At 38.0% G+C, this 27,606-nt stretch overlaps 1 protein-coding gene across 17 annotated transcripts in view; it reads right to left on the bottom strand.

Moving 5' to 3' along the window:
- Positions 1 to 27,606, bottom strand: part of ODF2L (outer dense fiber of sperm tails 2 like) — a 48,116-nt gene that overhangs the window by 9,981 nt on the left and 10,529 nt on the right. For 11 of the 17 annotated variants that reach the window (XM_043521014.1, XM_043521015.1, XM_043521013.1 and 8 more), the window contains 12 exons: positions 26,531 to 26,662; positions 24,897 to 24,959; positions 22,894 to 22,965; positions 21,355 to 21,471; positions 16,515 to 16,700; positions 14,664 to 14,773; positions 12,950 to 13,085; positions 10,645 to 10,755; positions 4,888 to 4,989; positions 3,124 to 3,282; positions 578 to 660; positions 331 to 493 (listed from right to left, as the gene is read on the bottom strand). In XM_043521014.1, coding sequence (XP_043376949.1) covers positions 331 to 493; positions 578 to 660; positions 3,124 to 3,282; positions 4,888 to 4,989; positions 10,645 to 10,755; positions 12,950 to 13,085; positions 14,664 to 14,773; positions 16,515 to 16,700; positions 21,355 to 21,471; positions 22,894 to 22,965; positions 24,897 to 24,959; positions 26,531 to 26,662 — 1,434 coding nt within the window. The remainder of the gene's footprint in view (positions 1 to 330; positions 494 to 577; positions 661 to 3,123; positions 3,283 to 4,887; positions 4,990 to 10,644; positions 10,756 to 12,949; positions 13,086 to 14,663; positions 14,774 to 16,514; positions 16,701 to 21,354; positions 21,472 to 22,893; positions 22,966 to 24,896; positions 24,960 to 26,530; positions 26,663 to 27,606) is intronic. The other 6 variants (XM_043521017.1, XM_043521022.1, XM_037907278.2 and 3 more) reach the window with 2 other exon arrangements.

Here is a 27,606-nt window from a genome sequence, read left to right as displayed (position 1 = left end):
TAAATATTGGACGGTTGAAGCTCTTCATGTTGTTTGAAGGAAAGAATTCCTTTGTATAAAGATGGACAAAATCCCGGCCCCATTGAAGTCAATGGGAGTTTTGCCATCAGTTTCAACAGGGTTAGGAAATCCAAAGTTCTTTGTATTTATTCAGGCAAACTCCCACTGACCTATTTTTCCACACGGCCCCCTACGTATGGAATGATCTACCTTTCTTGATTTGTCTGACCATCACACCTCCTCAAGCCCATTGTTCTTTTCCAGGTTTTTCTTTATTTGAAAATGGGAAAAACTGCAATCAAATTTAGAAACATATTACACCATATATACCTTTTTTCTGCCTTCTTCCAAAACAGCCTCCAACTGTCTGGCTAAAGCACCATATTCTGCTAATTTCTCTTTAAGCTGCAATTCACTCTGCTGAAGACTCTCCTCTTGGTTTGCCAGCTGATGTGCAAGTTCTTCATTTTGTACTTCCATCTTTTCTAGCTGTCTTTATGCAAAACAGATACACACATGAAATTTGATTAAGAGGAGAAAAATGTAAAAGTGAGTACTAGTCAGATATCACATTTACCTTTTAAGATATTCATATTTCTTCTTAATGTTACAATTTTCCTCTTCCAAAGAATGGTTTCTCAAGAACCTGTTGTCATCCATCTGTGAAAATGATGTTTCCATTCTGTTTAATGGAGATTTGCACAGGACATTTTAAGCCAAATCAAGCTTGCCTTATTCAAGCTATCCTATTAAAATCAGTGGGCCTACTTCATCACCATGGCAAGCAGTATTTGGCCTATATTTGAAGCAAATAAAATACAACTAATGTAGCAGAATATAATGTAAGCTAAAGACTTGTAAAGGCATGAATTTAGGGCTGGCTTACACACTGCAACCTAATACATTTAGTTGAACCGGTTTAAATCAGTGCAAAATCTGGCTCAAAGCTTTTTTCTCCATTTTAAAATTATTTTGTCCTCACAGTATATAAAAAGTGCTTGGAAGCTTGATAATGATATTTGTTTCCTTACCATTTTCCTACATGTACAACTGCTGTTATGCAGGAGCAGCTTAGAAGTGCTGTCTGATGGATTTTTTAAAGCACCAAATCATTCATTTTGAAAAGAGCAATAAACTTTGCAAACATATATACTAGACTTTAACTATATATATTAGACTATAACCAGATCTAATAGAAGAAAAATACTGATTTGAAATTAAATGTCTTGTTGACAAATTAGTGATCAGATTCTGATCACAGGTACACAGTGAAAACCTTGAGAAACATCACTGATAGCTTTCAGAGTGGTAGCCGTGTTAGTCTGTATCAGCAGAAAGAACGAGGAGTACTTGTGGCACCTTAGAGACTAACAAATTTATTTGAGCATAAGCTTTTGTGGGCTAAAGCCCACGTCATCAGATGCATGCAGTGGAAGATACAGTAGGAAGATATATATATATATATACATACACATACAACACATGAAAAAATGGGGGTTGCCATACCAACTCTTAATGAGACCAATCGATTAAGGTGGACACCATTAAATTAGGCTTGAATAAAGACTGGGAGTAGATGAGTCATTACACTAACTAAGAACTATTTCCTCGTGCTAATTTTCCCTCTACTGTTACTCACACCTTCTTGCCTACTGTTAGAAATGGGCCATCCTGATTATCAGTACAAAAGTTATTTTTCTCCTGCTGATAATAGCCCACCTTAATCGATTGGTCTCGTTAAGAGTTGGTATGGCAACCCCCATTTTTTCATGTTAAATCTATATCTGTATCTTCCTACTATATTTTCCACTGCATGCATCTGATGAAGTGGGCTTTAGCCCACGAAAGCTTAGGTTCAAATAAATTTGTTAGTCTCGAAGGTGCCACAAGTATTCCTCGTTCTCATCACTGACAGAGTTCCTCTGCATTTAGGGCTCAATTCAGGACAGTCTCCCTACTCAGGAAAGCATGGAAGCATTAGATTAACTTTAAGCACATACTTAAAATTAAACACATGATTAAGTGATTTCCTGAATTGAGGCCTTGGACAGGTTTAAGTGAGAGCAGAAGCTGGTTCTAGATCTATAAAGATGACCTTTCCAAGAAATTTAACATAAAATCCAGAGCTTGTATTTTTATAGGGATCATAAAAATAGCACATGGAACCTCATTCTGTTTCTAATGGCGTCATCGGAAGTTTTGCCACTGACTACCTGTCAATAAGTTTTAGGAGACCTTTTCTGGTTTTCCCCATTAATTCTAACACTTTCCAGAGCTCTGCTGTCACAGATTATTCTAGTCCACAAAAAAGATATATGGTCTGTCACATAAATTTAAATTTAAAATAAAAAACTAAGTTTTTATTCTGAACACGGAGAGAAAAACAATCTTTGAAAAATGAAATGTATATAAAAAACAGGAGGAAAAACATGTTCAGGCCCTTAATTAGTATTACAAACAACAGTGATTAAAAAACTCTAAAAATTACTTGAAATAATCTTTTTTAGAAGTCTGAAGTGCCCTTTTTAGTACATTTATACGTAAAATACAATATAACTTGTAAAATAGAAAGGATATAATTTACTGCTTTGAAGTTTATGATTTATAGTCATTTCCCTGAACAAATATTGCCCAGCTTATGAATTAGACATTACAATATCATTTTTTAAAAATGTAATATTTTCATTACATGGAAACAATCCAGACATTGAAATTACTCCATTAGATATAATGGTGTCCTTTAGAACTGTACAATACACTAACAAGGAAAACTTTCTGGGATTCAGTTGGGGATTCACATTTAACATACCTAATTATTCAAAAGGGAAGAGGGTGTTTTGTTTTTTTTTTAATCAGAAAGCTCTAAAATCTAAACACAAAAGTAAATAAGAATTTTCGGTGAGGGAATGAAGCTGCAATTTCATTTCTCTAAACGTACAGAAAAACGTAAGCAGACCGTATCACAAAGAGCATCACAATTGCTGCACAAGGAACTTTTGTTGTATTAAGCAAGTATGTGGCTGAGAGAACATTGATATGGGTTCCCTCAGATGGCAAAACTACTCCCAAGACTTTCTTCCATAGTTTAGGTACTTTACTATTAAATGGTTATGCTCTAAGCACCTGGACCTGTAGCTTCCTAATGGTTTTGGATTTGTCTGCATAGCTCCTTTTGTAGGACAACAGGTTTTCCTGATACTCCTGCAGCCTCTCTTCAGCTACTTTCAGTAAGTCACGAACACGTTCTAACTCCTTCAAGTGAGCCTGCATCTGGCTCCTCACCTGCACGGTAGCATTAAGGGAAAACAGGTAGGTGCAAAACCATAAATTAATTGTTAAAAATCTTCAGATGTTTTCCACATGGTTACATACATAATACGTCTAAAATTCTACACACATTTTTGCATAACGTTATTCCTCCAATAATAATAGGATGACCAGATGACCTGATTTTATAGGGACAGTCCCGATTTTCAGGTCTTTTTCTTTTGTAGGCTCCTATTACCCCCCACCCACTGTTCCGATTTTTCACATTTGCTGTCTGGTCACCCTAAATAATAATGAAAAATGTAATTACCATTATGGCACAAACTCATCCCTCCAGCCCTATATTTTAGTTAAAGCTCAGTGAAACTGGAAATGTAATGAAATGTTAATGAAAAGTAATGTGAAATTTTTCAACAATTTATTGTATGTGTATTGCACTCCTAAAATGCTGATTTATTGGGACATTGTGTAACATAATTTTTTCACAGTGAGGCATGTGAAAGCTCTAAAAGCTTTTTAGATGAGACATTCTGAACATGAGGATTATAGTGTAATTTTGAAAGGCAGTGGCAAGTGCCCTCCTCAGCTGCAACAGCCACATACAACACTTTTCAAACATTGTTTAGTTATGAGATAGGCAAATACCATATCCCCATTTTACAGATGAAGGCTGGAACAGAATGTGACTTGCTGAAGGTCACACAGCAGGTTATTTTCAGAACCAGAATAAAAACCTAGGTCTTCTCACTGTGAGGCTCAGGCCTAATCTTTAAAACCATGGTGCCCTACAGGCGAACCAACACCTGTCTGTGTCTCAGTAAAAAGGGCAACAATATTTACCATAAAGGAAATCCACAAACATATAGGAATTAAGTTATATGCAGTCACAGATAATCAGGTAAAGATTATCCCAATTTTACTAATTCAGAAACTGAAGAGCAGAAGGGCTCTACCTTCTGCTACCTAGCATGGCTAACAATGAACCAGGGAAGAGTCACGGGGAGTCAGGAAGCAGAGTGTAGAAGATACCAGAGATCTATGTGGAATCATAGGACTGGAAAGGACCTCGAGAGGTCATCTAGTCTCCTGCACAACTATAGTATCTGCACAGTTGGGAATGTTGCTCCCCCCCAAAAGGAAGAATTTGTAGGATGCTTAGCAAAGCAAACCTTACAGTAATTTCCTTCTTCCCTGTCCAGCTTCCACAGATTTTCTTGAGGATGGGAATAAGCTAGGCCACTGATTAGTGTTTAAAAGCAAACAAACAAGTCAATCTGAACATTCTATGATGGGTTCACAAATTGTTATAGTGTGGACCACACCTTAATTGAGAGCAGCTTATGGACCACCTCCTCCCTAGTCACTGTCCTGGGAACGACTGCTGCTCCTGCTCTGCAATTCTCACTCTGTGGTGATTACAGCAATTGCTTACAGGGAAAAGTAATGTTAGTGAAGTATTTAATGTATTTTTGGCATCTTTTTATGAAATTTAGTACCTGGAAAACAAGAAAGCCAGCACCTTACAACACCAGCAAGTGGTTCCCAGGCCAGTCTGAGGTTCACTGTTCTACAAAATACCATGAAACCATGTTATACTGTTTATTAAAGTGGACTACTTACCTCACTTATCTCTAAATCTTTGGCTTCTGTTATTTTGTTTTCATTTAACACTTTTTCATATCTGACTTTCAGTTCTTCTGCTTCTGTTTGTAATTTTTGTACCTAGGATACAATATATTTTACATGTATTTGCAAATGCAACTCCATCATTCCTTAAAGCTGGAAGCATTTCTGGCAAGCAACAGCCTTTCATTTCCCTAAATGGTACTTTGTCTTGACCTGCACTTACTTATTCATTTTCTCTATCTTCATCATTGCCTTCACAACTGAGTAGGCTGCAGAAACACTGAATACCACCCAAACTGCTGAGCAACTGTGGAGACTGCTCCTTATTCCAAGCCATGTATTGTACTCGTACAGATACAGAAAGCCTATTTTGACTTTATGTTGCCCCCAAATGTATATCTTTGCAGAGGCAGAAACTGTGACTCCACCCTATTTGACTGTCATCTGACTCATTCACCTGAGCCCGCTTGCATCACTCCCCAGTCACAACAACTGCAGTTTTCCTTCCTTGCCGTGTGACACCAGGTCAACCCAATGAAGTCAGCCAAATGTGTAAATGGCAAATGTAGTCTTCTGGGACTCAAACAAGACCAAATTACTTTTCAGATGAGGTTCCTCTGTATTAATTCAAGCATTGTCGTCATTATTTTTTCCATAGGCAAACTTTTCTGTCCTGCAATTAAAACTCATCTAACAAAGCCCAAATAGCATTAACATATTCATGTTAAGACACACAGACTTTAATCAAAAGCCTCTGTGCTTATCGTGAAAAAATCCCCACTATCTTTGAAACAATTCACTTGAATTTACACAGGCACTTGATGCTCACTGCACTTTAAAGTTACTTTATTACATACAGTAAATAAAAGGCAACAAGTGGTTAATTAATATGATTTATGAGCACCTATATCTTTCATTTCAAAAGCTTTGTTATGGCCAAAGGCCATATGCAAAAAGTTATAAAGACATAAATATGAATAGATCTACCCATTTCAAGAGATCATACGTCCATGTCTCCAAATTTCAAAGATTCTCCATCAATTTAAGATACATGGGGTCAAATTCATCCTTGGTGTAATGGATGTTGCCTGTTATTCATTAAGGGCCTGATGCAACTCCCATTGGAGTCACTGGACAGGCTCCTATTGACTTCAGTGGGAGTTCGACTGATTCTAAAGGGTCAAGGCCAACATTTTCAAAATTGTGTGCATAAATGTAGGCTCCTAAACAAATTTTTTGGCACCTAAATATCTGGTGTGGCTTTCTAAGGTGCACAGTACCCAGAAGCTCCTGCTGAAGCCAATGGACCACCACCTTTAAAATGATCAAATTGTACGCCCTTTTAGTTAGACAGCAGTAACTGAATTTCTATTTCTTGTTGGTATAAACATATTCAGCATTAATTTACCATAATTTAGATTTGGTGTGATGAGATCTTATTGCAGACTGAAAAATTCTGTCTGTGAAAAAAGTGCTGTACTGTTTAAAATCATAGAATCATAGAATATCAGGGTTGGAAGGGACTTCAGGAGGTCATCTAGTCCAACCCCCTGCTCAAAGCAGGACCAATCCCCAACTAAATCATCCCAGCCAGGGCTTTGTCAAGCTTGACCTTAAAAATATCAAAGGAAGGAGATTCCACCACCTCCCTAGGTAACGCATTCCAGTGTTTCACCACCCTCCTAGTGAAAAAGCTTTTCCTAATATCCAACCTAAACCTCCTCCACTGCAACTTGAGACCATTACTCCTTGTTCTGTCATCTGCTACCACTGAGAACAGTCTAGATCCATCCTCTTTGGAACCCCCTTTCAGGTTGCTGAAAGCAACTATCTGTTTGTAATGTATTTAACAGAGAGAAATACTACTTCAGTTAAAAAGAGCTTTTACACTGCAGAATACTTAAAGGTAAACCCATTCTCCTTGCATGTGTTTCACAGGTTTTCCATGCCTCCAACTTCTGTTACTTATCAAAAATATATGTGCTTCAACAAGGAATTTCCCCCTTTGTATTCCAATCTCTCTTCTATCTCATCTTTGCAGTGAAGTCAAAATTACATCAATCATTTCCACTGTAACAAATTCTTATGATAAAGAGCAAAATTATGGCTTCCCTGCAGCAGCAAGTAAGTGGAGAAGCTGGGCTGAGAGGGAGAAAGTTTTTTCTGAAATAAATGTAATCAAGAGAAGCAGTGAGGAAACTAAGTTCCTGGCATCAGGAAATGATATTTGTATTAAAGTTTTCTTTTTTCAAATTTGCTGCAGTGTGACAGACCCCGCTTCACAGCAAATATTTTGAAAGGGCAACTCTGAATATAAAACGCCAAATTTAACTGGTAATATAATGGCTCATTATCCACCATGGAAAACGAGCTGCAGCTGTTGTGTGAGAGCAGTTGGCTGTCCAGTCCCTTCCATCTCAAAACAATGGGTGTCAACTAACGGTAGCCTATTTCTGAAGGTAGCCCAGTCATTAGTTTGGACCCTAATACCTACTTAAGGCTGGATGTGCTAAGGAACTACCTCTTGTCTCTTACAGCAGGCTAAAAATTTTATTGTAGCTCTTTGCTCCATAGGCAAGGCCTGTTGGCAGGGTTTAGAGTTTGTAAACTGACTACTTCCTGGTGAGTAATTATAAAATATGACGAGTCAGGGATGTCAGTCAAGTGTGCCCTTACGCTGTCACCGAATTCTATAAAATATCTGATTTCATCATGCTAAAATTTCCTCTCTGTAAACAAAGGCACATACTACAAAGGAATTGCTAAGGAACTTAAAACAGATTTGTAAAATATGGGCTTTGTTGGTATTTCCCTAGCACTGAGACAAAATATCCATATGCCATATAAACAGACTGCCAAAACATTACTCTAGTGCTGCCTCACTAGTCCCAGGACTGTTACCAGATGTCCTGGTCTGTGGAGATCTTGCTTCTGATGAGCTTGGAGAGGTTATTTGAAGGCCAGAAGAGGGAGTTCACGAAAGATTTCTTTCAGGGTGGGGTCCTCATCAAGTAAGGGTTGTAGTAGTTTGATGATACCCTGTATGGGTTCCAGTGTTGGGTGGTAGGTGACAACTAAGGGTGTGCATTTGGAGTGGGTTTCATTTCTGTACTGAAGCAGGTTCTCTCCAGGTATTTGGGTGGTCCATTCCATGATGTGAGCTACTTCTCAGGTGGAGTGTCCTTGTTTGGTGAAGGTGGTTTTGGATGTTTTAAGGTATGTATCCTGGACTTTCTCCTTGGAGCATATTCTGTGGTATCGGAGTGCCTGGCTTTAGATAACAGATATCTTGGTGTGTTTGGGGTGATTAATGGATCTATGAAGGTAAGTGTGGTGATCCATGGGTTTCTTGTATATAATTGTCTCTAGGGTTCCATTGTTGAAGCTGATCATTGTGTCCAGGAAGTTGATGCTAGCATCGGAATGTTCCAGAGCGAGTTTAATGGGTGGGTGGTGGTTGTTGAAGTCATGGTTGAAATCTATGAGGGAACTTAAGTCATCTGAAATATCATTGATGTATCTCAGGTATATCATTGGTTTCATGGTGCATTTGTCCAAAAAAATTTCTTCAAGGTTTTATCTGTTAACTACAGCCAGGTACTCAGATACCAGTGACTGTGCTCCAAGGAGAAAGTCCAGGATACACACCTTAAATCACTCAAAACCACCTTCACTGAACAAGGACACTCCACCAGAGAAGTAGATCACATCATGGAACAGGCCACCCAAATACCCTGAGAGAACCTGCTTCAATGCAGAAATACACCCCCCTCTGACAGCACACCCCTAGTTGTCACCTACCACCCCACACTGGAACCCATAAGGGGTATCATCAAACAGCTACAATACATAGTCGATGTGGACCCCATCCTGAAAAAAAAAAAATCTTACCTGAACCCCCTCTTCTGGCCTTCAAACAACCCCCCCAACCTCTCCAAGCTCATCATCAGATGCAACCTCCCTGCAGACCAGAACAGCAACTCAAAGCGACACCAGATCCTGACAGAACAACAGATGCAAAACCTGCAGACTTATCTCCACTACTACCATGATCAACACCCCCTACAACACACCTTTAAAGATCCATGGGTCCTACACATGCTTATCACAACATGTGGTTTACCTCATGCAGTGCACTAAATGCCCCAGTAACAACTATGTGGGTGAAACCAGACAATCGCTACATTCTCGAATGAACTCACACAGGAAAATGATACAAGACAAAAACACCATATCACCTGTGAGTGAACAATATATCTGACCTATCAGTCCTCATCCTCAAAGGAAACTTGCACAACACCACTTTCAAAAGGAGAGCCTAGGAGCTTAAATTCCTAACTTTGCTAGACACTATAGCCCTGTCTTCACTACAAAGTTTTGTCAGCAAACACTGCCTTTTGCCAACAAAACAGGGGAGGTGTACACACTACAGAGCTGTTTTTGGCAGCAAAACTCTGCTGTTTTGCTGACAAAATAAAACCACCTTGATTAGAGGCATAAAGCTTTTCGTGGCAAAGTTAAAGCAACAAAGCGTCAGGTCAGTGTAGACGCTGCCGTTTGTTTTGTTGACATAACTGATTTCCACCAGTATCCCACAATGCCTGCAGTGACCACTCTGCTCACTGTTTTGATCTCTGCTGCCCTGAAGGCATGTGCCCCTCCCCTTTCAAAGCTCCAGGACAGCTGAACATGCTGCTCTGCTCTGAGAACAAAGAGCAAATCATTAACTTGGCATGCTCCTGTTCTGCCCTGCACTAGGAACACAGCACCAGGCAGACTGCTGCTGCAGGGAGTGGAGGGTGGGTGGGGACTGCTGTGCTGCTTTGACATTCCTCAGCATGGAGAGCTCACAGAGCTGCTCAGGATGCCATTCCCGGCAGCTGAGGAGGCTGTGAGAGAACTCGGAGGGAATCACAGAACCATAGGCAGGCAGAGCGGGCTGCTTCGGGACAGACTGCTGTGCAGAGCAGAGCCGGGGGCTGATGTGGAGGGGCGTGTCCTCCTCCCCTGCCTCAGGATAGGTCAGTCGGTTGGCCTGCTGTCTTCCCTGCCCTGGACACACCACTCTCCTGTCTCTCCTCGCCCCCCCACTTCAGCTGAAAAGCAGCTGATAATCTACTAGGATGCCCATGGAAAGTTGGGATTGAGAAACCTGCAACATGTGATGCTGTACCTGCCCCATGAGGCATTGCAAACTCTTCCCAAAGCATCCTGCGGCCAGTGGCACATTGGGATAGCTACCACAGTGGCCTGCTCTCTGTATCGATGCAACAGCTGCTAGCGTGGATGCACTCTGTCGACACAAGGAGCACAGTGTGGACATGCAACAGCGGTTTTAATTAAAGCAGCTTAACTTTTGTTGACAAAACTTTGTAGCGTAGACAAGGCCTAAAAATCATGATCTTACTAAAGACAACAATCTGTAACCCACTAATCCCCTCACCCCTTTTTTGTACTATGACTACAGGGATGTTAATAGGTAACTTCACCTGGAATGGTCCCTTAGAATATGTGCTAACTACTTATGCTAAACTGTTCAACCTCATATTTAGCTGTGACACTCTGAGTACCTTTCCCAGACCTGAGGAAGACCTCTATGTAGCTCAAAAGCTTGTCTCTTTCACCAGCTGAAGATGGTCCAGTAAAAGATATTACCTTATCACCTTGTCTCTCAAATAAGATCCTCATCATTATCTCAAAACTGCATGTAGACATAAAACTGATACTTAAGCCTCCAGGTCCATTAGTCACCTGAGTTTTATACTGTTCAGCAAGATTTTCCTGCTGCTTTACTTTTTCTTGCAGGTTTAAGAGTTCAGCTTCAGCCGAAACAGTGTTGTCTTCCAAAGCAGCAAGTAAAGCCTAGATTAAAATATACAGAAAATAAATATTTTATTCTTGTTATAGGCAATACACTTTTTTTCTGATAATGAAGAATTAAGAAATCAAAGCACCATCAGCACTATTATATGACTAGCCATTAAACTACTGGTATTTAGTTGTACATGATCACATTTTGTTATTTTGCATGGTAAGTAACTGTGACAAACTCATTTAAATCTGTCAACTTTCATTCATATTTGATCCAGAATAGAAATACTACACAAAAGATGTAAATCCTGTCATTTTAAAGACAGACTGAGTGTGAGTTAATCTAACTCTAGTTAGGGCAAACCAATATTCAATCAGCTTGATTCTCTGGCTGACTAAGAAGTAGGCAAAATCAAAGAGGCATTTGACAGCCTTGGTTAAAAAAAGGAAATCTTGGATTTATTTTCCAAGTTGCAAGGGCTATTGGATTGTAAGGACTATAGGGGATAAGTCACTATATAGAGAACAGAAACTGTTTCACTTCCCCCAGATAGTACACCTGATCAAACAATATATTGTTGTATTGCCTATGTAACCTTGACCAGCAGGTCTGATGTGATGATGAATTCTGGAACATCTTTATAGTCTGTTTCAGAGTAGCAGCCATGTTAGTCTGTATTCGCAAAAAGAAAAGGAGTACTAGTGGCACCTTAGAGACTAACCAATTTATTTGAGCATAAGCTTTGGTGAGCTACACGAAAGCTTATGCTCAAATAAATTGGTTAGTCTTTAAGGCGCCACTAGTACTCCTTTTCTTTATAGTCTGTGACCACTTTCAACATTAAAGTACTGGGATCTGAAAGGGAAGCAGGGAGGTACTTGAAACCGGAGAATGTGATTCTCAATGTACGTCTATACTTCAAGCTAGGAGTGTGATTCCCAACTCGAGGAGAAATACTCGCACTAGTTCTGATCAAGCTACCATGCTAAAAACAGAATGTAGCTGTGGCAGCACAAGCAGTCGGACGGCCTAGCAGCCCCGAATATATGTCTGGGGTCTTGGATGGGATCGTACTTGTGGCAGCTAGGCCCTCCGCTGCTCATGGCTATACTCTAGTTTTATCATGGTAGCTTGATCAGAGCTAGCATGAGTATTTCTTCTTGAGCTGGGAATTACACCCCCAAGCTCCAATTCCAAGTGTAGGCATACTGTGAAAGGCTAGAAGGACAAAAGAAAAGAGTACTTTCTAGACATGTTTAGGTTTTTTTTAAACTTTTATTGTAACTAAACATAAACCAGATATTATGTATACTATTTTATTCTGAGCTGATCTTCTCTCTACACTCTTAATAAATCTTGTTTTTAATTAGATCTCTCGAGACTTACTGTTTGGGAATTTCACACAGAAAGTCAAATGCCATTTGAACTATTTATGCAGCAATAAAATTACTTGAATGGTAAAGAAGCTTTCTTGTTACAAACTGGATTGCAGTATTTGTAGATCAAATGACGTATGAACTAGGCATCTTTTGATGTAATTAACAATTAAATAATAATTGTGAATATAATCTTTGGAGGAGTGGGATGAAAGGTGGCCACCCAGAAGCCCCAGTGATTGGTTTTTCAGTGTGTAAAGCTTTGGTTTACAGGAAAAGCCCACAATGGAGATATCCAGAATCAATAATATGAGCCACGGAAAAAGAACAGTAGGATAGGTAGGAGCAAAACCAGCAAAGGAAAGTCCGAGAGACTCTATCAAATTGCGCCAAGCAAGTATGAAACCTCCTTAACTTAATTTGAAACTAGTTATTAAAAGTGAACTCAGTTCCCATGTTTGGAACATTGTTAAAATTTGTTTCAAGTTAGAAGGGTAATTGTTAGTTACGTAATCATACAGATAATGATAATGAAAAGGACACAAGGTAGTGTGGTAAGGTACAGGACTGGGAGATCAAAGACCTATTCCTAGCTCTGCCACAGATTTCCTGTGTTAACCTATCATTGTCTCATTTTCACCAACTTCACATGGGTCTTGTGATGTTTAGTTCATTAATGCCTGTAAAGCTCTTTGGGATCCTTGGATGGAAGGTACTGTATAAGTGCACAGATTATTAAAGGAGGCTTCGAGATATTAAAAATGTATAGGAATAACAACATCTGAATTAAATCTAGTTACTCTTTATTTTAAAATGCATCAGGTATCCAGTGTTATTCTCATACTGAACAATGAAATGATATATCTACCTTTAATTTTGCATTTTCAAGACGAATATTTGCATTTTCTGAATTGATAGAATTAAGCTTTCCATGGATTTCTTCATTTGAATTTCTTCCACAATCTTGTATTTTTTTCAGGTCCTCCAAAAGGTTTGTGATCTGCCTTTATTAAATAAATCAAGAACTTTTGCAGCAACTAGCATATAGTACTTTTTAAAATTTAAGTTGCATATTATGTTCCTCTAGCAGTTATTGAAAAGTTTGTGGGTTTTTGGTTTTTTGTTTTTATTAAAGTAACTCCACATATTTACACACCCCAAATGAGCAACTGGAGAAGTTGCAAGTTCTTCAGCTTTTCCAATAAATGATGTAATAAGATTAAAGGATGTGAAATGGGGTTAGAACAATTGTAAATAAGCTGATTAGATGGAATGCACAGGCACTCTTCCAGCACAAATATCAGATTATATATATTTACAGCCCAAGACATTATGATGCAGAATTTAAAAAGGGACTGTCAAATTAAAAGCCATCTTAAAAAATTGTCTTATGTAGGTTAGGAATACCACCTTCAACTATTAAAAGTAAACCAATTCTACTTTACTTTTCACCATTTATGCCAATTTACTTTTTGTACTACTGTCAAATTAGATAATGAAAATTGTCTAATCAGATTCACGTCTGTTCATAGAGAGTTTTGCTTTCTGGTGCTCATTCCCTGGCATAGTGCCATAGTTTTTGCTGCAATGTTTAACTCTAAGGAAAGAAACTTTTTCTTTGAAATTAAAAAAAAAAAATGAGAATGCTTTCCATGAAAATTAGGTTTTCTGAGACTTAAAAAACCAAAACCTGTAAACTTAATTTTGGCCCTTATAAACATGTGAACATTCCTCTTTAAACAGCTATTTGACAAAACAAACATTCTGCATGAAACCCAACTAAAAAGTACAGGCAGCAGCCATTAGTCTTATTTTACATATTTATGAAAAACCTATTGGAAATACAAACTGTAGTTCAAACCATAAAAATGTGTAAGAATATTTCTTACCATATGCCAAGGAAAAAGGCATTTTTAATTATTCAACCTTTTTCTATTATATATTTTAAGATTTTAGGGAGTTCTGTTTTGTCTGTGATTACAGGGAATACAATGTTATAAAAATGGCACACATGCATACATTCGGTGGCAAATCCTACCCCTATCTCCATGTATGGAAGGCCCATTCCGTAGTGGAACTAACTGGTCAGATTCACTGCAGCAGAATTGTGAGTAGAAAGCCAGGAGTCTATACAGGGGGGTTCTTTTGTGCTGCTGTGGAGGCAAGCTTTGACAGTGGGGCTGGAGAGGAGAATCCCTGTTGTATCAGTTACTACTCAGATCCTTCAGCTATTTTCCCCGTGTGAGGTGTAACCCAAGTTCATAGCCTGTAATTGCAGCCACTGCTGGCAGATGAGAGGGTTCCCTGTGTCAAGCACAGTAAGCCCCTGTAGTCAGGAATGATGTAGCGGACAGAATACACTCCTTGATGAGTAGGAGTTACTCTTTAGTTATAATGGAAGTTGTGTGATCCAATAGAGAGAAGGCTATAATGCTAAGATATGTTCCATAGTTGAAATATCTAATTCTGAGCACCAATTTCCAAGTTCTAAATTCTACCTAGAATTTTAAATAGAAAAACCTGTATATGAAATTAATATGATTTCTTATTAATTTGCAAAAAGCTTCAATAGTTTAACTTACTTCTTCAGAGTTTCAGTTTGAACCTCTAATCTAGTCTTTTCTTCTACAGCCTTCTCATGATGATTTTTCCAGACACTGGAAGCTGAAAGTACTTCAGACAATTTGACTTCCTGGAGAATATACAAAATATAGATCATGTAACATAAGAACTGCTTTTTAATTTTGCACAGTTCCCTAAACACAAAAGGAATTTTAATTTAAAGCAACCATAAGTCACACCTCAGTAGTATAAAATAATGTAAACTTAAGCTTGCAATCTCAAGAAGAGAAATTAAAATAAATTTTTAAATATGTTAAATAAGCTTGAACTACAGAATTATGAGTCCCTAGAACTTAATCACAATTAAGCATTCATAGTGTTTTCTAGCTGCAGACTGCAGCAAGACTTCAAAATTTGAGGTAAAATGTTTTCTTAAAATAAATATTTTGACTGTACTAATCTTTGAGACATAAGAATGACAACATTTTTTAAAATAAGAGATCAAAATAAATGCCAAAATGAAATTGAGTCACAATATCAAAATGTTGTGAAAAAGAAACAATAGCTAACTAAGAGAGTTTCAAACACAAAAGAAGAAAGATTGGATTTTGTGGTTTATTTAATGGCAGTTAAAGTAGAGCTTCTCAAAGCAGCGAAGAGTTAGCCACACATGTTCCATTAAAATTAACTGCTTCGAAAACCTTCAGCTTAAACCTCACAATAGGAAAATAAAGGGAAAGTACTATGAGAACACAAAAAAATTGGAGTTAGACAAATGGCAATTAAATTACTTTAATTAATTAATTTATTAAAAGGTCCAGTTCAACTGAATGTCATCATGAGAAAACCAAGTTGCATCGTATGGTCTGAAGGTAAATTAAGCCCACAAAGAAGAAACAAAGCAAATTTAATTAGATCCTGATATATCAACTAGGCAAATGTATTGTATGTCTAAAATGGTGTAACGTTATGATGAAAGCATATTCCCACCTATTGGGAAGTGCAATGAAAGGAGACCAAGTTTTAAATGTACTCTAATGGGACAACTGATTCTATTCAGAATTGTAATCCACCAGCTCCAGAAAGATCACTCAAAAAAGTTCTGATCCTCCTGGCCTTCTGAAATTTCTTAACATTGGTGAAAAAAAAGGCAGCAAGAGGCCCTCAACAAGGTCCAAGCAACAGCTGAATGAGAGGATTCTAACTTCATTTTCAAAGCTCTACAAAATTCAGAGCATACAGCTTACAAAGAGAGATTTGAGCATCTACAAGACATGCTGCCTGCTGGATCCATTTTTGAAAAAAGACAATAGCTGCGTACTAAGACATCAAGACCCCAATCCTGCAATCTGATCTGTGTGAGTGGACATTTGTGCCCATTAACTTCAATGTCTATCCACACAGCTCAAACTGCAAGATCGGGGCCCGCCTATGAATGTAAGGGAACAAGCTTCTCAATGATATTTAAGGATTAATGTGCATGACTCCCAGTAGTATTAACTGGCATACCGTACTGAAGGGAGACCAAAGCCCCTAGAGCAAACTTACAAATTGTACAACCACATGGTCCAAGTCATTCACTAAACTGACGTTTTAATTTTTTTAACAAAATGAAGACTAGATGATTATGATGGTCCCTTCTGACCTTAAAGTTCATGCATCTTATCTAGCAATTACTTTTGGATCACTGATTTTAAATTACCCTTCTCTAAAGTGGAACAAATTAAAAGGTACCAGTCCAGAGTACAGTATGCTCAGTCGGTCATTACTGTTCTTCAATGATGAGGCAATCTTAATGTTTGATTGCACTTATTATTTTAAATAATTGATTATTTTAAAAAACATTTGATTATATCAACACAGCCACTTACCCTCTTTCTAATTTTGGAAGTTAGTTTTTCAACAGATGCTTCAAAACATTCAGCTCTTTGTTTCTGGGCTCTGGTTGCTTTTTTCAGAGCTTTCTTCTTTTGCTCATTTGTTTCCTTTACAGCTAAAATTTGGTGCTTGTGTTTGCCAATTTGAAGCTTCCACTCAGTTATTTTCTTTTCCAGAGTCTGCAGCATAATTAAGCAAAATGAATGATATATTCTGAACATTATGGGGCAGATTTTGAGTCACAGTAACATAACCATGCAGGGGAGAAAGACTTTCACCCCACCTGCACTAGGCTTCCTGCATCCCAAATACATGCACCAGGGTGAGAACAGAAGCTGTGCACCCCATATTTCCACACACTGAATAGTGAGAAATGGGGATGGAGGGACAGAGGGGGAGGAGGGTACATAAGCCGGAGGGTAAGGAAGGAGCCAAATGGTGGGGGAAAGCCTTGGGGATGGGGGCACAGCAGAAGGGGAAGAGGATAGGAATAAGTGAGTAGGTTGTGGGGGGCACGAGCAGCAAATGGGGAGAAGGACAGACTGGGGTTCGAGGGGCAGAAGAGTCTACAATTACTAGAAAATACTCCCATCCAGAACCTGGAATAGAACCCAAGAGTCCTAAGTCGCTACATTCTTCTGTTGTCAGCAAATAGTTCTGAAGACCACTGAAAAAGTGTGTGTGTGTTTCATCCTCCTATAGTGGCTGGCCAACACAGCATATAACCACCTACTACTGCTATCAGTTACTAGATTAGCTCAAGTGGTTCAAGTATGTGCTGTGGATGTAAGGGTCTAATATCTGCTGATGACCCAACCTGGCAATCAATATGACTCCACATGACAGAAACTTTTTTGCAGTTTGTTTTTGAAAAAATTAGGAAATTACATTTAACCAAATACATTAAAAAGAACATTAAGGCTGCATAGTCATACACTCAAAACTTAGGAAACGCCAACACTGCCTTATGTGTATAAATTATAGTACAGTCTTTAATTACATGATAACATAGTATATTTTCCACAGGACCCCTGCCTCATTCAGTGGTCTGAATGCACCCAGTCTGGGGATGAATCAGGGCTGTGCAGCGAACAAGACAATTATCTTCAGCACCCCTGCATCATTTATTGCAGAAGTTAGAAGTATACAGTGAATGAGGCAGAAGATTGCAAAAAGAGAAAGGATGGTCTCAAAGTTGAGTCAGATGAACGTTGCCCTGGAGAACTGGATTCTCTCCATGCCTCTGCCACAGAATTCCTATGCAAGGCTGGGCAAGTTACTTGAACTAGATATTTATGTTTGTTCCCCTACATAGCATTTTTTATTTCAATAAGGATGCTAGAGGCAAATCACATCAAAGACATTAAAACAAGGTATAGTGACATTTGGCGAAGAAAGCAATCAGATGTATCCTTAAAGCCTGCTTGAAAGAGGGCCCAAACACAGTTGTCTTTAGGATGGCCATTGATGGCATCAACAATGTACCAGCATGCAACTGTTTCTTGATGGACAGTCTTAAAGCCACATTGATATTATCGACAATTTTTCCACCATGCAATAAAGTAGTAAATATGTCAGCTACATATACCAGTCTATATAAAATCCTCTATCAGGTCATCTTAAAATAGTTTAAAGGCAGACATGACTAAATGTAACATGAATTAAAAACAGGTATAGTGCCTTCTCATTCAAGTTTGGGCCATGACCCTCCCTAAGGTGGGTTCCAAACACATACATAGCTAGAATGGTATGCAATCTACTTGGTAGTCAAAAGAAAAAAAAAAAAAAGGAACAATGTTACTTCTTGATGTAAGTGTGAAATGAAGCAGTTTATATTTGTGTTTGATCTTTATAACTGTGATTTGGGAGATAATATCTGCAATGAATTAAGCAAATTTAGGAGAATATAGAAGATTTTTATTTGTCAGTCTGTTGCTTATACGTTGGTAAAAGATATTACCTCACCTACCGTGTTGTGTATATTAGGTTAAAGAAATACATATGGAATACAATTGTTAGTCCTTTATATCACCACAAGATGTCACTATCACAGTATGACTGACAGTCCTGCGTAGCATGCAGCTATGTCCTTTACAAAGACTTTAGTAAATTTAAACTTGGAACTCATTTCATAATGAGCAGAAAACATTCAACCTGTCCCAAGGCTTTGTCAGGGTATCAGCTGACTTCAATGGGCTATGGACACTTAATTACCTTAGATTCCTTTGAAATCCTCAGCCCATACGGCTGTCTACTCTCACTGAATCTTTATGCAAAGATCAGCTTATTCCTTGAAATATACCATTTAATAAAATCTGCTGGGAGAATTCTAATAATTACATTGTGCAGAAGTACAAGAAACAATATCCTTCAGAACAAAACATGGAATGTGTATACTTAATTTCATGTTCCGGAGTAAAAGTGTTAGAGGAGAAAATAAGTAATCTTCCAAACCTGAAAAAAAAAAAAAAAATCTACCCTACTTTTTATTTCCAAATGTTGACTTCTTAATGGCAAATACCATATATTAGGGCTGGCAAGCGATTAAAAAAAATTTAATCGTGATTAATTACACGATTAAAAAATACCATTTAAATATTTGTGGATGTTTTCTACATTTTCAAATATGTTGATTTCAATTACAACACAGAATACAAAGTGTACAGTGCTCACTTTATATTTATTTTTTATTACAAATACTTGCACTGTAAAAAACAAAAGAAATAGTATTTTTCAATTCACCTAATACAAGTTCTGTAGTGCAATCTCTTTATCGTGAAAGTTGAACTTACCACTGTAGAATTATGTACAAAAAATAACTGCATTCAAAAATAGAACAATGTGAAACTTTAGAGCCTACAAGTCCACAATCCTACTTCTAGTTCAACCAATCGCTCAGAAAAACAAGTTTGGTTACAATTTGCAGGAGATAATGCTTCCAGGAGATAAGCTACAGCTCACTTCGAAAGCTTATGCTCAAATAAATTTTAGTCTCTAAGGTGCGACAAGTACTCCTTTTATTCTTGCGGATACAGACTAACACGGCTGCTACTCTGTAATCTAGGCAAGTTACCTTTGCAATGTCACATATCATGCCTTTCAACTCCTACTGTTCTAGGAGGGCTTCGTGAGTGACCAAAAGACCCAAATTACGCATGTAAGATGATTCAACTGATTTTTCTGACATGTTCAACTAATACACATACAATGCTTAGTTTAACTACAAAACTCAGCTTTCCTCAGACTATATAAAACCTCTCCTTCCCCTTTAAAATTATATTGCCAACTTGTATTAATTTCCCTAGTTTCTTTAATTGTGCTTAAAAGATTGAATATGTGGCTAGTTACAACTGATTTGGAGCAACCACAAGTAATTACTTGGAGGATCAGTTAAAATGAAATGAAAATGATATGCTGCTCTATCTTTCTCTAGTAAGAGATTCTATTTTAGGAATTTTTAATTATACAGATCAACTGGCCAAACCTTCCCCCCACATATGATGGGAGATGACAGAGCACCTATGCAAGCTCCCATAGACCATGGATTGTAGAAGTGGCCTCTCCACTGGTGCTCCATTGCCAATGGGGTAGGATTCCATGCTACTTCGCCCCTGAAAAGAACCCTGAACACAGCCTATTTACTTGGCTGTTTTGTTTGGGCTCCGTAGGCCATAATTCTGTATTCAGAGAACAATACTATATGTAGTAGACAAAGTAGCTAATTTCAATTATATTATCCAGTATATAGAATACATGCGTTGAACTGGTGAAGAACCAGCAGGCATGCCAGCCAGGCCTATAGACAGCACAGACCATAAAAAGAGCCAAACAAAATTAGCTCATCTTTAATAAGGGAGAATAAAGTATGGCTAACACAGGGTTTTACTCAATGTCATTGTCATTATTTAGTGTACAAGCAAGAATGAGTTTAAATAAAAAAAACCAAGCTTGGCAGTTATATTTTCAGCAGTAGCAGTTCTGCTTGAAGTTTGGCACATTGAAAGTGTGTGCAGCAGAGACCATTATCAAAATATTGTTCAGTAAGAGTGAACTTCCTTTTTTTTATTATTATTCTAAACTGGAGAAAGTAAACAAAGGCTTATATTCATACTAAGATTTTTCTCTTTTTATTGAATGTGTGATAACAAGCAACTGACCAACAGGTTGATGGTAAGGTATCCGGCAAATTCAAAAAGATAAAAGGTAATAGGGATAGTCCACTTTTAAGAGAACTCCCCTGCTCAATCCTAAATTTCACATTCCTTGCACATTTCAAATACTAGTAGAGAATCTGTGGCTACAGTCTGTCCCCTCCCTTGCAGCCATCTGATCAAATCCTTGCAGTCTTTCAACAATGACAACCCCTGTCAACTCTCTCTGGTTGTTAACACTAATATACGTCCCTTTATTAGGCCTTGATCCTGCAAACATTTCCATCCATGTTTACTTTAAGCATGTGAATAGTTGCATTCTCTTCAGCGGGACTCCTTAGGTGCACATGTGTAAGTGTTTACAGGATAAAGGCTACTTTGGATACTTTTTACATCATTCTATGAGTGTCTATAGTGTAAGCTCTGAACATTTGTAAAACTCATTTGTAATTAAGAGCATTGTCCAAGTGGATCTCAAGAAATATATATTTCCATTATTTTTACTGGTTTGGGGTTTTCTATTCTAATTTAAGTCTACACCAGGGATTTAATTTAATAATAGCAAGTGACATTTTAAGATTTGACTGACAGCTTCTAATTAAACATGGCCCTCTGGCCCCAATATACTTTCATTAATTTACCAATGAACTAAAAGTAAAACCAAAGGAAAAATATTTGTAACCTGTAATTTTGCTTTCAACTGATCATTCTCAGCCTCCTTTTTCTGAATCTGGCATTGCAGGTGGGTTTGTACAGCTTCTACTGACTTTGATAGGTGGTCTGCTTTCAGTGCATTTGCCTATGCAAAAGATATGAACACAAATCTTTTAATTTATGCAGATATGCAATAAGATTTCTCTATTTTTTCAGTATAATTGATTTCTAACAGAGTAGTACACACACTCTGTGGGTCATGTACATACACAATATAATTATGAAATAGATTGCAAACCCAGACTCAAGTATAATACCCTCAACTGAAGCACTGTCTAGAGCTGTTTTAACCCTTTTATTGAGTATAGTCAGTGCTTTTCCTCCCACCCTCACTTTGAATGGAGCCATCTCCCTTGTCTGGTACAGAGGGTAAAAGGGACCTTTATCTACATATTTTGGCGAGGTTAGCACTGTCTAGAACACTAGCCTTCAGCGACAGATGAACTCAAAGAGCACAAGGAGAGTGACTGTGAACAGCCCCTGTACAGAGGCAAAATGGAGAGGGGCTTTTGCACTCTCTTCTCTATAGGGCTGCCAACTTTCTAACAGCAGAAAACCAAATACCATTGCCCCACCCCTGCCCCGAGGCTCCACCCCTTCTCACTCCATCCACCCCTCTCTCTCCCCATCACCCTCACTCACTCGCTCATTTTCACCGGGCTGGGGCATGGGGTTGGGGTGAGGGCACTGGCTGGTGGTGCAGGCTCTGGGGTGGGGCCAGAAATTAGGGCTGGGGCACAGGGTTGGTTGCAGGAGGGGGTGAGGGGCGTGGACTCCCGGTGGCGCTTACCCCAGGCGGCTTCCGGAAGCAGTGACATGTCTCTCCGGCTCCTAGGCAGAGGCGCAGCCGGGGAGCTCTGTATGCTGCCCCAGCCTGCAGGTGCCACCCCCACAGCTCCCATTGGCTGCAGTTCCTGGCCAATGGAAACTGCAGAGCAGGCACTCAGGGCGGGGGCAGCATGTGGAGTCCCCGTGGCTGCCCCTATGCCTAGGAGCCAGAGGGAATTGTTATTGCTTCCTGGGAGCTGCACAGAGCCGGGTAGGGAGCCTGCCAGCCCCCCCATCAACTGGACTTTTAATAGCCCGATCAGCAGTGCTGACCGGAGCTGCCAGGGTCCCTTTTCGACCAGGTGCGCTGGTCGAAAATCAGACACCTGGCAACCCTACCCTCTACCTTATGCATGTGTGCAACATTAGCCTAAACCTAACCTTAAATGAGAAACGACAGTCAGGTCCAAACCAACCTCCCGCTTCAGAGCCATCCCTCACACTGACCATTGGAGGGGCTGGGGTGAGAGTGGTTCACAATCCAAAAAAAAACCATCTGGAGCCAAACTTCCTGGTGTGGGTTCACCTCTATGAGAAACACTGGCCACAGGAATAGCTTTTCATATTATGTTTGAAATTAAATATTACACTTCTCACAATTTGAAAAATTAGGAGTTTTGGAGGTAAGAATTTAGCACACGCAGATAAAACATCTATTCTGAGGTGGAAACGGACTTACTTTTTCCTGCTGAAGCTGAGAAGAAAGCTCTACAATATGCTTTTCTGTTTCAAGCGTTTCTTTTCTGAGACCCTTCATGAAGGAAAATTAATACAAAATTAAAAGGTCTCAATATGCACATTTTGGGCTACATTTTCATAACAGTGCACTCAAATTGCACATGTAAAAGGGATAGTTTATTAGGGAATTGAGCTCTCATTTCCAGTGACACAAAATTTCAAGATGATGCTTAAAAGCAAAGAAATCGTACACCTGAATATAAGAACAAAAGTGTCTCAAAGCAGGGACATGAATTTAAGTGTACAGATGCACAGTCAACATAATTGGGTACCTAAATTTAGCTGATGTACAATGATGCCTTGTATTACAAGGATTTGTTCTGGGACACTCTTTTTGTCAAGTTTTGTCAATTTCCTGCAAATCAAATTACTGAAGGATACACATACACTTCATTTACTTATCAAATTGTTTTTAAAATTCTGCTTTTTTAAAATTACATTTGAAGAGGCCACAAGGGAGCAAGGAGACAGAGCAGACAATAAGGGAAAAGCCAGAAGAAGGAATTAAGAATAGGGTGCTACTCTGGTGAGTAAAAAAAACAAAAACCAATCTAAACACAGAGCCAGTAAATATTTGTGAACTTAGTAAAAGTAATGTTACTTTTGAGAGAGGAGCTCCTAATTGTAAAGATTATTTGGTCTTCCCCAGAAAGTGAGTTTTAGGATTCGACCTCTGTTGAAGGTAAATTTGTTGGCTGAATGGTTTTCAGACATAACAGCCATATTCTGCCCCTCTCCCAGACTGGTAGTGTTCCATAAGCAGCCCTTGTACTGACACCTATAGTTCAGGTTGCCTTAACTACTGAGTATCAGACTTCCTGTGTTGTGAAAAATAAACAGCTCTTTTAAATCTGATATCATTCAACTTCCAGTGTAGTCAGTTTCTGCCCAGACTAGGAATAAAGTGATTTGGTTTATATTTTTTGGCCTTGGACAAGTCATTAACACCACCTTGGGCCTCAATTTACCCCATTTGTAAAATGAGGATAATAATACATGCTACCTGAGATATTTAGCACCATATCACGCTTTTCAGCTAAACATCTTGTTATTCCTTCTCAGTACTGGGGTAAATTGAACTTCAACTTCTAATTACTCTGTTTTAAAAAAAGGCACTGGTGGAATTTTACATTTCTTTGTAATACTGAAGTTGCAACAAAATGGTTAAAACTTCTCTTGTCATTGCTTTCATGGAGTTAACTATCTGGATTTACCTCTCTGAAGCTTTAGGTACTTGGATACCATATTGACCTTTATTTTCTCATTTGTGGCAAATGGCATATTTGGGGGAATGATTCAGAGGGTTTACAAGCTTTTAGTTCCATCTGCTTGCTCAAAATGGTGTAGTCTGATCACGATAGCTACCATCTGGGTAGGAATACGACCTCATCATGGAATGGAAACATTACATAAACTATAACAAAAATGGTAATTTGGGGGAGCAATGAATTCACGTTTTTCCCTCCCTTACAGTGCCTATCGATTTATGTCAGAATAAAAAGGTAATACACTTGAATAACCATAACATTAAAACAAAAGTAACATCTGGCCTTAGAGAAACAGAGCTAGACATTCTTCTCAGTTACACCAGTGTAAATAAGTAGCATTTCCATTAAAGTTACTCTGGAATAACACTGGTGAACATCATCATAAACTGGCCCATGCTATATATAGGATAATGTACAGCACATTAAACTCTGTGACACCATACTCCTGAAAAATATCACTAGTAAAATGGGTAAGGAAGAAACAAAATGATGGAACTTGGGTGAGAGCCAGGCAAGTATATCAATATACACATACATGTGACCGCAAGACAGAAAGACCAAGCAGCCTTCCTGATCCTAGGTCTGGCAGTTGCCTAGTGGAATTGTATGAGATGTGGATTTCACTGTTTTGGCACACCTTGATAGGGTAAGGAGCCAGAAAATGTAATTTACTTACATCATTTTCAGTTTCACTTTCAGTTAACTTCTGCATCAAAATGTCAATTTGTTTACTGCTTATCTGCAAGTCAAAATAGAAAAAACAACCAATATTTTAAAATTAATTATTTTATAGTATATGGAACTTGCTGATTCAGTGTAATCGGAATGGAGACTGATATATATGAAATACCCACAGCAAGGAGGTATTTACTTTGACATGCATGATTATTTACAATTGGTGGGAAATACCTTAGAGATTCTGTTCATTCTATGTGCGGAGTTTATGAATAGGGGAAAATAAACCAAGGTTAATTCTATATGAAACACTGATTATTTTTTAAATAGAAGCACTTACATGGCATTCATATTTAATTTTCCTTGTTCAAATAGTAGACTAAAGTACAAATGTGTATTCCATTCATCTATTTTAAAGACAAAGTGAAGCATTTCCTTAAGAGTTTCTGAAAATATTGTTTGATGGCAGCTAAGATTATCTCCAGACCCCAAAATCTTATATCCCACAATATTAACTTCTATCATAAATATAAATAAACTTGGAATGGCAAAACCATTTATGTAGCCATAACTATCACACAATCATCAATTACATAATTTGGCAGTCAGAGTTGTCCTTATTTTATCAGTTAGTCTTTTTACCCTTATTGATGGAACTTCCAGTTAAGTAAATCCCAAACTTTTTAACTTCAGAGAATGGGCTCACTGACTTCCAAGGAAGTTTAGATGACTCAGCATGTTACAGGACCAGGCCCAATATGAATATTGAATTATAAGAAGGAGATAACCAGCAAGTTGGGTGTTAAACTACAGATGGATCGGAAAGCAGAGAAAAGTAACAAGGGGAAAAGCAAATGAGAGCTGCATTCTCGGCACTCGTATTTGCAGAGTGCACTCTGCTGGATTTTGGAAGCATGGTCTACTCTGGCTCATCAGTGAGAGGGAAGCCTTACAGAGCATTCTGAACAGAGCCACCAGCACATGTGTACAATGTCCACTTTAGGAATTCACTGCTTATGTATGTTTGGTTTTGTTTAAATACAAACACCGGTGAATAGCAGGTATTCAAACACAAAGAGATAATCACACTACTATTGTAATATAATGCTCTCTATATTTCTTCACTTTTCTTCTCTCTGCCTCCCTATTATTTACCAATTGTCATTCTCTGTTTGTTTGTCTTTTCCTTTTTAAACTTCCTCTCCTTCCTTGATTATTCTATATACATAGGCTCCAGAAAAAAGAAAAAACATGCCTTCTCTCATCTGCTTTTTATTAAAAACTTAATATATCTTTTTTGAAGTCAAGCAATTCCTATTCTGACTTATTCAGCAAATGTGATTATGATTAAAGACTACATATACATGAAAGGAAAGTATGGGTATTCTATGATATTTACAATACTATACAAGCATAGCATAGCACAGCATAGCATAGTTTTCTTGAAATAGGTTAAACTTCCCACACAACCTGGGGTTGATTTGGACAATAAAGAATATTTGAAACAGTATGATTTTGCATTTTCTGTGACTGGCTCTTTCTTTCTTTGAAAACACTACTGAAAAAGTTCAGGAAAAAAAATAAAATGTGCTCGTGCTCTCTAAACCAGCCCAAGATTGTTTTGGGTCATCTTACTTCTTCATGCTCTGTTGTTCTAAGTAGGTGCAGTAATAATCCTTTTATGTGTTTGAGAGTCTCCAGTTCCTTTATCAGTAAATCCTCTTGTTTAGAAATCTTAAGCATATCTGATGTAGAAAGGTTACACACCTGATAAAATATTAAGCCACAAACAAATATACTGTAAGTGTACTACAATATTTCCCCAAAACAGCATGATTACCACTATTAAAATTTAGCTTTAAAATATAGAAAATATAAAACTATTTTTCTAAGTACACTGCAAAAATATCATAATGAATATGCAAAATACTGTTTAGATTAGAATTTAAACATTTTGGTATGAAATACTACATAATTCAATATTCACTCTTCAAAGTCTGTTACAGAGAGATCAGGCATATGCTCTTCTCTAGTTTAACTTTTTTGCTGATAAAAGACCCAATTTTCCTCTCCCCAGGGAAAATCTATTTAAATCAAACTAGTTATGCTGCTCCAAAAATAACAAAGGACAATCAGGTAATAGACCTTTTAGTAAGTACTATCACAGAAGTTATTTCATCTGGATTTGCACATATGTATTCACGATACTTCTGTCTGTAGCTGGAGAGAAACTGAAGTACTATTGGAAATGTTAACTCTGTGGTACAGAAAAGTGTGAATTCCCAATGGTAATTCTTAAACAAATTATCCATGAGGGACTACAAAAAAATCAAGATATCTTGACTCCTAGAATAATATTTGTTTTGTTTAATAAACTTAAATAGTAATAATGTATTTGTACTCAACAGGTTACAGACATCAAAAATCTCATTTGAAGATATTTTTTAAAATCATAGTAAAAAAAGTAACTACTGTACAATATTGTGTATAAACAGGGTTACAATTGGGGAAGAAGATGCAAATGTACTCAAGTTCTTCTCACAAACCCACAATACACAAGTAGATATACATTTCTGCTAAAATGATCAGCAGTAAAATAGCTCAGAATGTTGACTGGCATCGTTAGGGTTCAGAATTAACATTCATGTGAGATGAAAACAAACATTCGGACCTCTCAAAGCTCTTATTTAAAGATGTATGTCTGCACTCAT

This window comes from Chelonia mydas, chromosome 8 (assembly GCF_015237465.2).
Source record: "Chelonia mydas isolate rCheMyd1 chromosome 8, rCheMyd1.pri.v2, whole genome shotgun sequence".
Taxonomy (NCBI): domain Eukaryota; kingdom Metazoa; phylum Chordata; order Testudines; family Cheloniidae; genus Chelonia; species Chelonia mydas.
Note: the sequence above shows the minus strand (reverse complement) of the source record. Positions and strands in the feature narration are given on the sequence as shown.